The sequence below is a fragment of the Tupaia chinensis genome, unplaced genomic scaffold (assembly GCF_000334495.1).
Source record: "Tupaia chinensis unplaced genomic scaffold, TupChi_1.0 Scaffold000612_1, whole genome shotgun sequence".
In the NCBI taxonomy this organism is placed as follows: domain Eukaryota; kingdom Metazoa; phylum Chordata; class Mammalia; order Scandentia; family Tupaiidae; genus Tupaia; species Tupaia belangeri.
Genome location: NW_006160131.1, coordinates 571532 through 582876, shown reverse-complemented (window position 1 = coordinate 582876; position 11345 = coordinate 571532). Strand labels below are relative to the sequence as shown.

At 62.2% G+C, this 11345-nt stretch overlaps 2 protein-coding genes across 2 annotated transcripts; both read left to right on the top strand.

The window, feature by feature from the left end:
* Positions 1-3570: 3570 nt before the first annotated feature.
* LOC102469641 (beta-1,4-galactosyltransferase 7) lies at positions 3571-9026 on the top strand (the record flags this gene model as incomplete). Its single annotated transcript, XM_027775909.1, is given in 6 exon segments — positions 3571-3933; positions 4941-5166; positions 6373-6456; positions 6709-6813; positions 7347-7535; positions 8540-9026. Coding segments are annotated over 5 exon segments (934 nt in total), but the record flags the coding sequence as incomplete, so codon positions are not given.
* On the top strand, positions 7581-9019 carry LOC102469216 (beta-1,4-galactosyltransferase 7-like). Its single transcript, XM_006158919.3, has 2 exons — positions 7581-7817; positions 8351-9019. The coding sequence occupies exons 1-2, from the start codon at positions 7596-7598 to the stop codon at positions 8504-8506; spliced, it is 378 nt and encodes a 125-aa protein (XP_006158981.1). The 5' UTR covers positions 7581-7595; the 3' UTR covers positions 8507-9019.
* Positions 9027-11345: the final 2319 nt, after the last annotated feature.

Genomic DNA, 11345 nt, shown 5'->3' with positions numbered 1-11345 from the left:
CGCCGGCCCCCCGCCCCCCGGGGCCCCGCCCTCCCGGGCGCCACTCCTTCCCGGCCGTCTCGCGGGAGCTAGGAGCCCGCGGCCGCGGCGTGTCCCCTCTGCCAGTCTGTCCCAGGGTCTCTGGCTCTCCCTGTGGGGCACTGGAGCCCTCTGTGTTCTCCGTCTCTACCAGTCTCTGTCTCTCGGCCCGTCTCTCCGCGGGTCTGTGTTTCTCCGTCGGACTCCGTTTGTGAGTTTCTGTTCCTTTTTTTGCACGTCCGTTTTTGTCATTATGTGTCCCTTTGTGTCTATGTTTCTGCCCTCTGCAGATCTCTGACTCCGCCGACTGTCGCAGTAGTTCTCTGTCTTTACTGTGCGGGCTGAGCCTCTTTACCCCATGTCTCTGGCCTGCTCCCTCCACCACGTCAGTACCCTCAGACCCTCCCTCATCCTTTTCTGACAGCCAGATACATACTGGACAGAAGTTTCTGGCGGGCCACAGCCTGCACAGTACCACTCTTCCTGCAGGCATGGTTGGTTTCCTGTGCAGCGGTGCTGGACCCGAGGCCTTGTGTCCGGTGTGAGCTTGGCCCAGACCTTGGCTAATGATGTTTCTCATCAAAGCAGAATGGGAGAAATGATTCCCTGGATTTGGAGGGACCAATACCGGAGGCCCGAGGTGTGCCCCCACCTCCACGTGGCTGTGGGTCTCCCCCCATTGAGTGACATCTCACTACCTTTTTGTCTCTAGTTTGCCAGACACCGTGAGATACAGGAATTACTGGGCACAACGTTTTACTTTTAGGGGTTTTTCAGACTTGGTATTGAAATGAGAAGACAGGAACATAACAGAAAACATGGACTGTGACATCAGGCATGGGCAGGAGTCTTTCATACTGCGACCAGAGGGATGGGCAGGTAGCATAGTGGTTAGAGGTGCTGGACTCCCACATGGCCCACTGCGGTTTGAGTCCCGGACCTGGTGGCTTGCTTTCTCACTCCCCCCTCTGTTTCTCTCTGATTAAACTGGAAAACAATACTGTGAACAGACACAGATCATGCCATCTTTCTGACCTCAGCTCTTCCAGCTCTGAAACAGGGCCTATAGTTTTTTTTAATCTACGTGTAGTTTTCTCGTAATGCTCATTTTCTATGAACTCTTTCAAAGCCCTTCAGCATCTCCGTGTAGCCGGACTGTGTGAGGAGTCAAGCGTGTTCGTAAAATCCTCAGCGCTGTGCCTGGCCCTGGGGTGATGGGCTTTTCTGTTGACCTTTGCAATTTTGGGATGCCGGATATCCACACCCAGTCTGAGATAGGAAACAGGATGGAAGACGTTTCCACTTCCTGACCCCTTCCCATGTACGTCCTCGGGAAGTGTACACGTGCCAGCGTGGGTTCCAGCTGTGGCACCGGCTACAGAGATTCCTCAGCGCTGTGCCTGGCCCTGGGGTGATGGGCTTTTCTGTTGACCTTTGCAATTTTGGGATGCCGGATATCCACACCCAGTCTGAGATAGGAAACAGGATGGAAGACGTTTCCACTTCCTGACCCCTTCCCATGTACGTCCTCGGGAAGTGTACACGTGCCAGCGTGGGTTCCAGCTGTGGCACCGGCTACAGAGATCCCTGCAGCAGCCGCAGACCAGTGTGGCAACTGGGTGTTGGCTCTGCAGCCTACTTGCCTCTTAGCCTTGGGTAATGATGATGGAGACTGTCATCCGACTGTCCCTCAGCCAGGTGGCCTGTGCCTGGGAGCAGCCGGGTCTGCAGTTCTAGAGATGGCCGCCAGGTGGTGGCAGCAGGAGCAGCTGTCCGTAGTGTCTGCTGAGGGGTTCTGGGCTCCCTTAGGTTGCCCGAGTTTGTGCCCTTAGACCATAGAATGAGAGTGACCACAGGGCGTGGTCCTGGGAGGGAAGGGAAGCAGATCCCAGGGAACAGCATGAGAAAGTGCATGGGACACCCAGGCCACATACCCCTAGGTAATGGCAACTGCTTCTTTCCCGGAGGTGGGGTCCATCCCCCCAGTCTCTATCCCACTCCCAGAAAGAGCCCAGAGAGCAAGGGAGAATCTGGAGAGCTTCGGGCCTTCCCAGGCCACTCCCAGGACTGGGCTCCACCCCTCCCCTGCGGAAGACGCCACTGCCGCACCATGGGGGGTAAGTCAGCCCAGCGAGGCTGTCCTGGGGGGCCACTTCTCATCGCATGTGGCACCCAGGCCTGGCTGCAGGGCTGTTGGCAGTGTGTATCTCAGGGAAGGTAGGACTTGGTCTGGCTCTGGTGTGTGACTTAAAGCATGCCCCACTGCATTAACCCTTCTTTTAACTCACCCCAAACCCTCTGCTGTCTGACCTGTGCTGGGGCCATAGGTTGGAATCTGCCGTGGCCTGACGAGCGTTGTGGGTACCTGCACATGAGTGCTGTAGAGGCGTGGGCCGCAAGGGAGGGAGCTCGTGGCGGGGGGCAGCACTGGCCAGGACATCGGAGGTTGGCCCCGAAGGGTCAGCAGGAGGCTTGAAGAAGAGCCGGCTGGGTGGAGCCCAGAGCAGGAGGGATTGGGTAGGAGGCGAGGTGAAGCTCTGAGTGCCCCGGTGAGGGCACGGGGAGATTGGGATAGCGCAGCTGGAGATGGGCCGGTCCCAGAGGGCTTTGCCTCCCACCAAGGCATCTGGCTCTATCTTATAAACAGAAGGGCCTGAGTGGGTCAGGAGCTGGAACCGAGGGGCGAGGAAGCATGGAAGGGGACTTAGTGGGCAGAGTCTGTAAGAGCTGTTGGCTCCTTGCTGCCTCTCAGCTGTAAAGCGACTCCTTTGCTGATCATTTGGGGACGAAATGGGGGCGATTCGAGAGGAAGCTTCCCTCTTGCATCCCTCTGCTCCTCTCTGGCTGTGTTGGGGCAAGCGTCTGTGGACCCACCGTCCTCAGAGCTTGCTGACTGACAGGCCAGTCTCCAACATGAGATCCTGGGTCTTTCGCCTTCCCCAGGTGAGCTGGGTGTGGGCGCGCCTGTCTTTCTGTCCTTGTGCGTCCCTCATCTCTGTCCTGTGACTGCTCTTGGACTGGAGGCCTGGGTGTTCTCGGTGAGCTGCCCCTGCCTGTGTGGGTCTGTGTCTCCTGGGCAGCACGGCTGACCTTGGAGTGAACACCTGGGGCCGATGCCAGCAGGCCTTGTCTGGGGGACTTCCAGGTTGACTAAGAAGCGGAAGAAGACCAAGCCACTACAGTGGGACCCTGCTGGGGAGCAGGTTTGGAAGGCTCTGAGGTGGGGCTCTTGCCGTCCACCCGCAAGTGCCACACACACAGCCTTGTTCCTGCCCTAGAGCAGCTTGTAGTCTCACCAGGAGTCTCTCAGAGTGAGGCAGAGCGTGTCCCTGGGCAGTTCTGCAGCCTGGGGGGCTTCCCAGGGCACGTAGCACGCCGGCCTGGACAGGCGAGCAGCGTTCCGATGTGGGGACAGCCGAGCAAAGCTCTGCAGGCGCTTCTGCTTGTGCACTAACCCCCTGCACCTGCCCTCCTGGGGGCCAGAGAAGGGATCAGGTCTGCCCAGGGCTCCGACTTGGCTCCACCCTCCTGACCCCACCTGCTCTGTCCCAGGTCCAGGTTGCTCCCCGGCGGCCTCCCTCGGAAGTGCTCCGTCTTCCACCTCTTCGTCACCTGTCTCCTCCTGGGCTGCTTCTCCCTACTCTGGCTGCAGCTCAGCTGCTCTGGTGACATGGCTCAGGCAGCCAGGGGACAAGGGCAGGAGACCCCAGGCCCCCCACGGGCCTGTCCCCCAGAGCTGCCCCCTGAGCACTGGGAGGAAGACGCATCCTGGGGCCCCCATCGCCTGGCCGTGCTGGTTCCCTTCCGCGAACGCTTTGAGGAGCTGCTGGTCTTTGTGCCCCACATGCACCGTTTCCTGAGCAGGAAGAAGATCCAGCACCACATCTATGTGCTCAACCAGGTGGACCACTTCAGGTAGAGCCCTCCGGTCCCCCTCTCCCAGGGGTCGCCTCACCCTGGGGTCTCAGCACCTGTCCCCTCTTGTGGCAGGGACCCAGAGCCCGGCAGGCCTTGCCTGGGTGGTGGACTGTCTCATTGGGCATGATGGGACTCTTTGGGGCAGACCCCAACCTAATTTCCATTTTTTTAAAGAATTATTTATTAGTATTATTGTTAATATTATTTTTCACATAAGTTTTGCCAAAGAAAGACAGAGAGAGAGAGAGGGAGAGTAAGAAAGCAAGCCGCCACGTCCGGGACTCAAACCATGGCTGGCCATGTAGGAATTCTAGCACCTTAACCACCATGCCACCTGCCGGCCCCCTAATTTACATTTTACAAAGGTCTCCTTGCTTGCTGCACACGGGTTAGAGTGCACCAGGACAAGAGAAGGAGCTGGGAGGTGGCCGGGGGTCAGTGTGCTGATCCGAGGTGGGGGCGGACGGCCGAAGAGCAGACAGGACCCGCTGGTGATTGGCTGTGGGTCTGGGGAGAAAGAGGGACAAAGCCTTGGCTTTCAAGAGGCACACGGGGCCAGCAGGTGGCACGGTGGTTGAGGCGCAGGACTCCCACTTGACTGCTGTCACGCTGGGCGCGTGTACACACAGCCAAAATCCTGAGAGGATAGTAGAGGAGGAGGGATTGTGGCGTGGCCATCTCCCTGCGGGGCGATTTCTCTCTTCTCTGTCACTGGCGAGTGCCTGCACCCCATGGCTAAATAAATAATGAATAAATACATTTTCCTGAGCATCTTACTCCCACCCCCCAGCTCCCCAACCCCAGCAGGTCTGCCCTCCTCCTGCATTTCTCCCCTGACGCCTGCCGTCCTGTTACAGCATTACTTGTCTATCTGCTCCCAGTGGGACGGCCCTCCGGGAGCGGGTGCCCTGGAACCCTTGTGCGGTGGTGGTGGAGGGGCAGCCTCGCCGTGAGGCCTGGGCAGGAGCTTGGGCAGTGTCCTCCCTGGCACTGCCTCCCTGCAGGTTCAACCGCGCAGCGCTCATCAACGTGGGCTTCCTGGAGAGCGGCAACGGCACGGACTACATCGCCATGCACGACGTGGACCTGCTGCCGCTCAACGAGGAGCTGGACTACGGCTTCCCCGAGGCCGGGCCCTTCCACGTGGCGGCCCCGGAGCTGCACCCGCTCTACCACTACAAGACCTATGTGGGCGGCATCCTGCTGCTGTCCAGGCAGCACTACCAGCTGGCGCGCCTGGCTGGGGCCCTGAGCAGCCCAGCAGCACGGAGCAGCGCCCCTGGGTCCAGCACATGGAGCCTGGCTGCCTGGCCGGGGAGCAGGGGCAGAAGGGGCACGTCGGCGGGGGCCACTGGTGGTGGTGACGGACCTGCTGCAGGCTGACCTCCTGAAGTGGGGATTGCTTGGTTGAAGAGCGGGCATGTGGGGAGGGTCTGGCTTCAGTGCAGCTTGTCTCCTCAGTCAGTGTCGGGATGATTCTGTCTCTTGGCATCTTGTGGCGCTGCCGTCCCTGAACTGGCTGTGTTTCCAGATGTGCAGGGTGGTTGGCCCAGCCACACCCGCGTCCGTCCAGGCCCCATCTGCAGGGATAAAGCCCTCGTCCCCGCAGCCCAGGCAGGAGTCCCAAAAGGGAAGGGCACGGGCTCTCCACTGGTCCAGCTCTAGTCCTAGGCCCTTCCGAGAGTAGTCTCCCTAGGGACCAGCAGATGGCGTAATGGTTACATGGCTCGACTCCCACATGGCTGACCACGGTTCTAGTCCCAGACCAGGTGTCTTGAAACTCGTGCTGGGCGCGTGCTGGGTGTGTCTGTGTATGTGCCCAAGATCCTGGGAGGAGAATGGAGTAGGGATTGTGGCGTGGTCATCCACCTGGGTGGTGACTTCTCACTTTCTCTCTGTCTTTTACCCCCAAGGACAAGCACAGGTGCCCTAAGGCAACCCCTCCTCCAAAGAAAAAGAAAAAGAGTAGTCCCGGGAGTTGGGGGTTGGGAGGGTGGGTGTGGCTGAGGTAGCTTATTGACAAAGCCGCTTTGTTTAACTAGAGCCCTGGAGTGAGTGTAAATACAGGTGTCACCACAGGGCCCACGCCTCCCACACAGAGCAGAGACCAGGGCAGAGCCACCCCAGGAGGAGATGGAGTCAGGGAGGCAAAAGCAGTAGGGTAGACACTTCTGCCCACCACCAGCTCCCATGAGAAACCCCCCAGTGAATCGTCTAAGGTCCTGGCCACCAGGAGGGGTAGGCTGTGCTGGCCTCCCGTCTGCACCCCCAGTACTGCAGAGGCCGGGGGACCCGCGGGTGCCTAGTGTTCCCTCGGAGCGGCCACGGGAGCAGGGGCCGGGCCCGGCCTCGCCAGGCTCAGCTGGTGCTCCCCCGGATGTGGGGGCCACGCGCACCCCGAGAGAGCAGGCAGGTGATGATGGCTGTCTTCGTCAGTGCAACGGGATGTCCAACCGCTTCTGGGGCTGGGGCCGCGAGGACGACGAGTTCTACCGGCGCATTAAAGGGGCCGGGCTGCAGGTGAGTCCCGGGGGTGAGTCCCGGGCGGCCTCGGAGCTCGCTCTCTCCAGCGGTGGCAGCCCTGGTTTCGACCTCTGCCCTGCTCCAGGCCTGGCTGGCCATCCCTTCCCCTGCCCTCAGTCTCCTCTTCTGCAGATGGGAATACAGGCTGCTGCCCGTGCCTCCTGGCAGGCGGCGGGAACCCAGAGGAGGTGGGTGGGGGCCGGGCCTCTAGGAGGGCAGCCTGACCCCTGCTTTCTCTGGCCTCCTCAGCTTTTCCGTCCCTCGGGCATCACGACGGGGTACAAGACATTTCGCCACCTCCACGACCCTGCCTGGCGGAAGAGGGACCAGAAGCGCATCGCGGCTCAGAAGCAGGTGCTGGCTGGGTTCTGTCAGGGCCGGGCCGGTGATGCCGTGGGAACCAACGGGCCCAGGCGGTTCCCCACGTTTTCTCAGGGCCCCGGCCCCCTCCCCCTGCTTGGCCTAGGTCAGTACACTGGCATTCTGCTTGGGCACCATGCCCCACTCCGGCGGCCACCCTGGGCACTGTGGGTCCACCCAGACCTGCAGTCTGGGTAGGCTGTTGGGGAGAGGCCTCAGTTGCAGGTGCCAGGGTCCCAGCCAGACCTTTCCGTGCCCACAGGCCTCCTCTCTGGGAGGCAGGTTCACCCAGCAGAAGGACCTCGCTCTCCTGCATGCCAGGGGGACCTGGGGAGAGGCTCTGCTTCTCTGACTGAGCCTTGGGTGCCTCCTCTCGGGGCTGCAGACCTAGCTGAGGGGGTTGCGTGTGGTTCATCTCAGCCCTGAGCACACGTCTCCTCCCCTCACCTCTGCTCCCCTTCTCCTCTGCCCCCCTTCACTCTCCTCCCCCTTCACTCCTCACCTCTCCTCCCCATTCTCCTTCCCAGGAGCAGTTCAAGGTGGACCGGGAGGGAGGCCTGAGCACCGTCAAGTACCACGTGGACTCCCGCACGGCCCTGTCCGTGGGCGGTGCCCCCTGCACGGTCCTCAACATCATGCTGGACTGTGACAAGGCCGCCACACCCTGGTGCACTTTGGGCTGAGCCAGCTGGGCGGTGAGGAAGCTGTGCCGCCAGGTCACCGCACCGGGCCTGGCTGGCCATCCCTTCCCCTGCCCTCAGTCTCCTCTTCTGCAGATGGGAATACAGGCTGCTGCCCGTGCCTCCTGGCAGGCGGCGGGAACCCAGAGGAGGTGGGTGGGGGCCGGGCCTCTAGGAGGGCAGCCTGACCCCTGCTTTCTCTGGCCTCCTCAGCTTTTCCGTCCCTCGGGCATCACGACGGGGTACAAGACATTTCGCCACCTCCACGACCCTGCCTGGCGGAAGAGGGACCAGAAGCGCATCGCGGCTCAGAAGCAGGTGCTGGCTGGGTTCTGTCAGGGCCGGGCCGGTGATGCCGTGGGAACCAACGGGCCCAGGCGGTTCCCCACGTTTTCTCAGGGCCCCGGCCCCCTCCCCCTGCTTGGCCTAGGTCAGTACACTGGCATTCTGCTTGGGCACCATGCCCCACTCCGGCGGCCACCCTGGGCACTGTGGGTCCACCCAGACCTGCAGTCTGGGTAGGCTGTTGGGGAGAGGCCTCAGTTGCAGGTGCCAGGGTCCCAGCCAGACCTTTCCGTGCCCACAGGCCTCCTCTCTGGGAGGCAGGTTCACCCAGCAGAAGGACCTCGCTCTCCTGCATGCCAGGGGGACCTGGGGAGAGGCTCTGCTTCTCTGACTGAGCCTTGGGTGCCTCCTCTCGGGGCTGCAGACCTAGCTGAGGGGGTTGCGTGTGGTTCATCTCAGCCCTGAGCACACGTCTCCTCCCCTCACCTCTGCTCCCCTTCTCCTCTGCCCCCCTTCACTCTCCTCCCCCTTCACTCCTCACCTCTCCTCCCCATTCTCCTTCCCAGGAGCAGTTCAAGGTGGACCGGGAGGGAGGCCTGAGCACCGTCAAGTACCACGTGGACTCCCGCACGGCCCTGTCCGTGGGCGGTGCCCCCTGCACGGTCCTCAACATCATGCTGGACTGTGACAACCCCGCCACACCCTGGTGCACTTTGGGCTGAGCCAGCTGGGCGGTGAGGAAGCTGTGCCGCCAGGTCACCGCACCACAGGCTCAGGACAGCCCGAGTCGGCCCCGCCTAGCCGGGCCGTGCAGTGGCCAGAGCCAGACACCGAGCTCGGCGTTCCCGCGGCCCACGGGGTGGCTTAGCCAGGACTGGATGCTCTAGGGCCTGGACAGAGGCTGGGGCATGGCCCCCAGGGGGGCTGTCTGCCTGCCTCCCCAGCCCAGCCGCCCTCCTTCATGTGCTGAGCCCCTGGGCCGTGGGGGGTTGGCAGGACACCTCGGATTCCCCACGCTGTTGTCCCCCGCTGGACCACCTCGTGCGAGGTACAGAGGAGAAGCCAGGCGGCTGCTGAGGGGGACAGTCACGACTGGGAAGTGAGAGTCTCAGGAACAGCACGGACCCCACAGAGCGGAGCGGTGGGTGCCAGCTCGAGCTGGTTGTCACCACGCGGGAACGTGGGCCTCATGTCATGAGATGTTCTGATTTTTCAAAAGAAACTAGATTGCTGGATTCTTAAGTGACATCTTTCCATTTTTAAATGATAGCAATTAATCGAAACTCTCGGAAGCGTGGCAAGCCGAGCAGAATGCCTGTGACCGACTGACCGACACCTTTGTCTCCTCGGGCCCGGGGGCAGTGAGGCAGGACTGGGGCTGCGAGTCGGGCAGCGGAGCCCAGGGCACGTGGTCCTGGCCACCCTTCCCGGCCTCTCAGCTTCCGGTCTGCGCCCTCAGTGTCTCCGAGCCGTATGGCCACCTCCAGCCCTGGCTGGCCCTGGCCATGTTCAGACTCGGGTGGAGTGTCGGTGTGGAGTGTCGGGGTGGCCTTCCGGAGCCCCGCCTCCTGCAGGAGGAGGTTGCAAGAGCAGGCTTGGGAGGGGCTGTGCCTCAGCCAGGCTCGAAGGGAAGGGCCAGGTTTCTGAGTTGGGTGGAGGAAGTTGGAGAATCCCGGGGTGTTCCAGAGCATGAGGGGAGACCAGTGATGACTGAATGCCGCTGAGAGGTGGAGGAAGAGGGGCCGAGGGAGGTCGTGGCGTCGGAGTAACCCTGGAGGAAGCAGTGGGGAAGGCTGGGGTTCATGAGTTGGGGCGAGGGGTGCCAAACGCGATCGCACCCCTTCTTGGCATTTGCCAGAAGTTCAGGGCTGAAGCCAAAGACTGTGGGGACCAGGAAGGGTTGCTGTTAGTGCGGGGACATGAGAGGCTGCAGAAGCAGGGGTCGAGGTCCTGGGCTTGGGAGGGCAGGGTCAACACGAAGGCTCCCTCTGAGGCTGACCGCAGGGGCGGGCAGCCGTGGGATTGCCTGCTGCGGCTTGTGTGTGAGCCGAGAGACGTAACCAGTGGCAGCAGGCAGGGCCCTACCTGACCCTGCAGTCCCTCAGCTCAGCTGGTCTTGCCCAGGGAGTGGGCATCACCCCCTGAGGGAGAGGCTGGCAGGCCTGACAACAGCACAGGGGTGGGGAAGGGACCGGCGCGCTTTCTGGGTGCCAGTGTCCTAGGCACCGCTGGCAGCCTCGTCCTGGATGTGAGTGGAACGTGAGCACTCCAGCCTCGGGTCGGTGGGCATGGATGTGACAGCGGGGCTCCCAGCCCCGTGCTCCTCCGGCTTAGGGGAGATGCGGACTGCAGTTTTCCTGCCCTGCACCGGACAGTGGGCTGAGCAGAGCCGAGTGATGGTGAAGGCAGACCCGTTCACCTCATGGGGGTAGCCTGGGCTGGGGCGTGTCCTGCCCCTGTGGCCGGACTCCCCCATGACTGCTGCCATCACTGGGGTGCTGCTGGGTACCCCATCAAGCCGCACCCGTCCTCAGAGCCTTGGTGACCTCTGCGGAGCAGGCTCCCTCCCCGCCTTGGGCCCAGCACTAGGCCAGCGGTTGCCATTGCCTGCCATTGCCGTGGCCGCCAGCACTCACCGGCTGTGCATCACAAGCCACCACTGGCCTCCACCCGAGGCTGGGTCTTAGCCTGTTTCCAGATGAGGCCGGTAGCACGCCTGGGGCTCAGAGCTGAGGGAGAGCCAGCTCCCCCCACCCCATCCCTGCCCATGCCCACACAGCAGGTGGTCACCGCAGGTGTTCCTCGCCCGCCCCTCCGCCCCTGCCAGAGGTTTGATGGGAAAAAGGCAGGGCCGCAGGCAAGAAGTCTGACTCCTCTGCCCCAAGGAAGCTGAGGGGCACCTGGGACTCAGCGTGGCACCCTACTGGGGCTGGGCTTCCCCAGGGAGGCAAGGACTCGGGAGAGTGCTGCTCAGTGGGAAGGGCCTGCAGAGCGCAGCACGTGTGGGGGCACAGAGCGCATGGTATGTGCAGGGGTATGGGAAGAGTTCGGGTGTTCCTGGCATCCCAGTCCTGTGCAGGAGCAGGAAGGGGACAGTGGAAGGCTAGGGGGAGTCATGGGGATTTTTGAACATCACCCTAAGCACCTGGCACTTTGAGGGCTGTGGGGCTCTTAAGCAGGGGCGAGTTTTTGAGCAGGTTTAAATCTGCTATGAAAAGATGTGGGGGTGATAGGATCCGGGCTGCACTGGAGGATGGGTGTGGTTGGGGAAGAGACCCCAGTGCAAGAGGTGATGAGGCCAGACTGAGGCAGCAGGCTCCTGGGGCCAGGGGGAGGTGGGGTGAAAGTTCGCTGAGCCCCACGTGTCCCTGGCCTATTAGGGAAACCCAAAGACAGCGGAGGAGACCAAGCCAAGGACAGTGGGGGGAGCTGGGGCTCCTGACTCGGTGAGGGCAGGCCGCAGCTCAGCCGGCTCCCGAGCAGGTGGGCGTCGAAGCCGCACCATTTGCCACGTCGGCCCCTCTGCGCGGTACATCGTGCCTTCACAGGGCGTGTGGACGC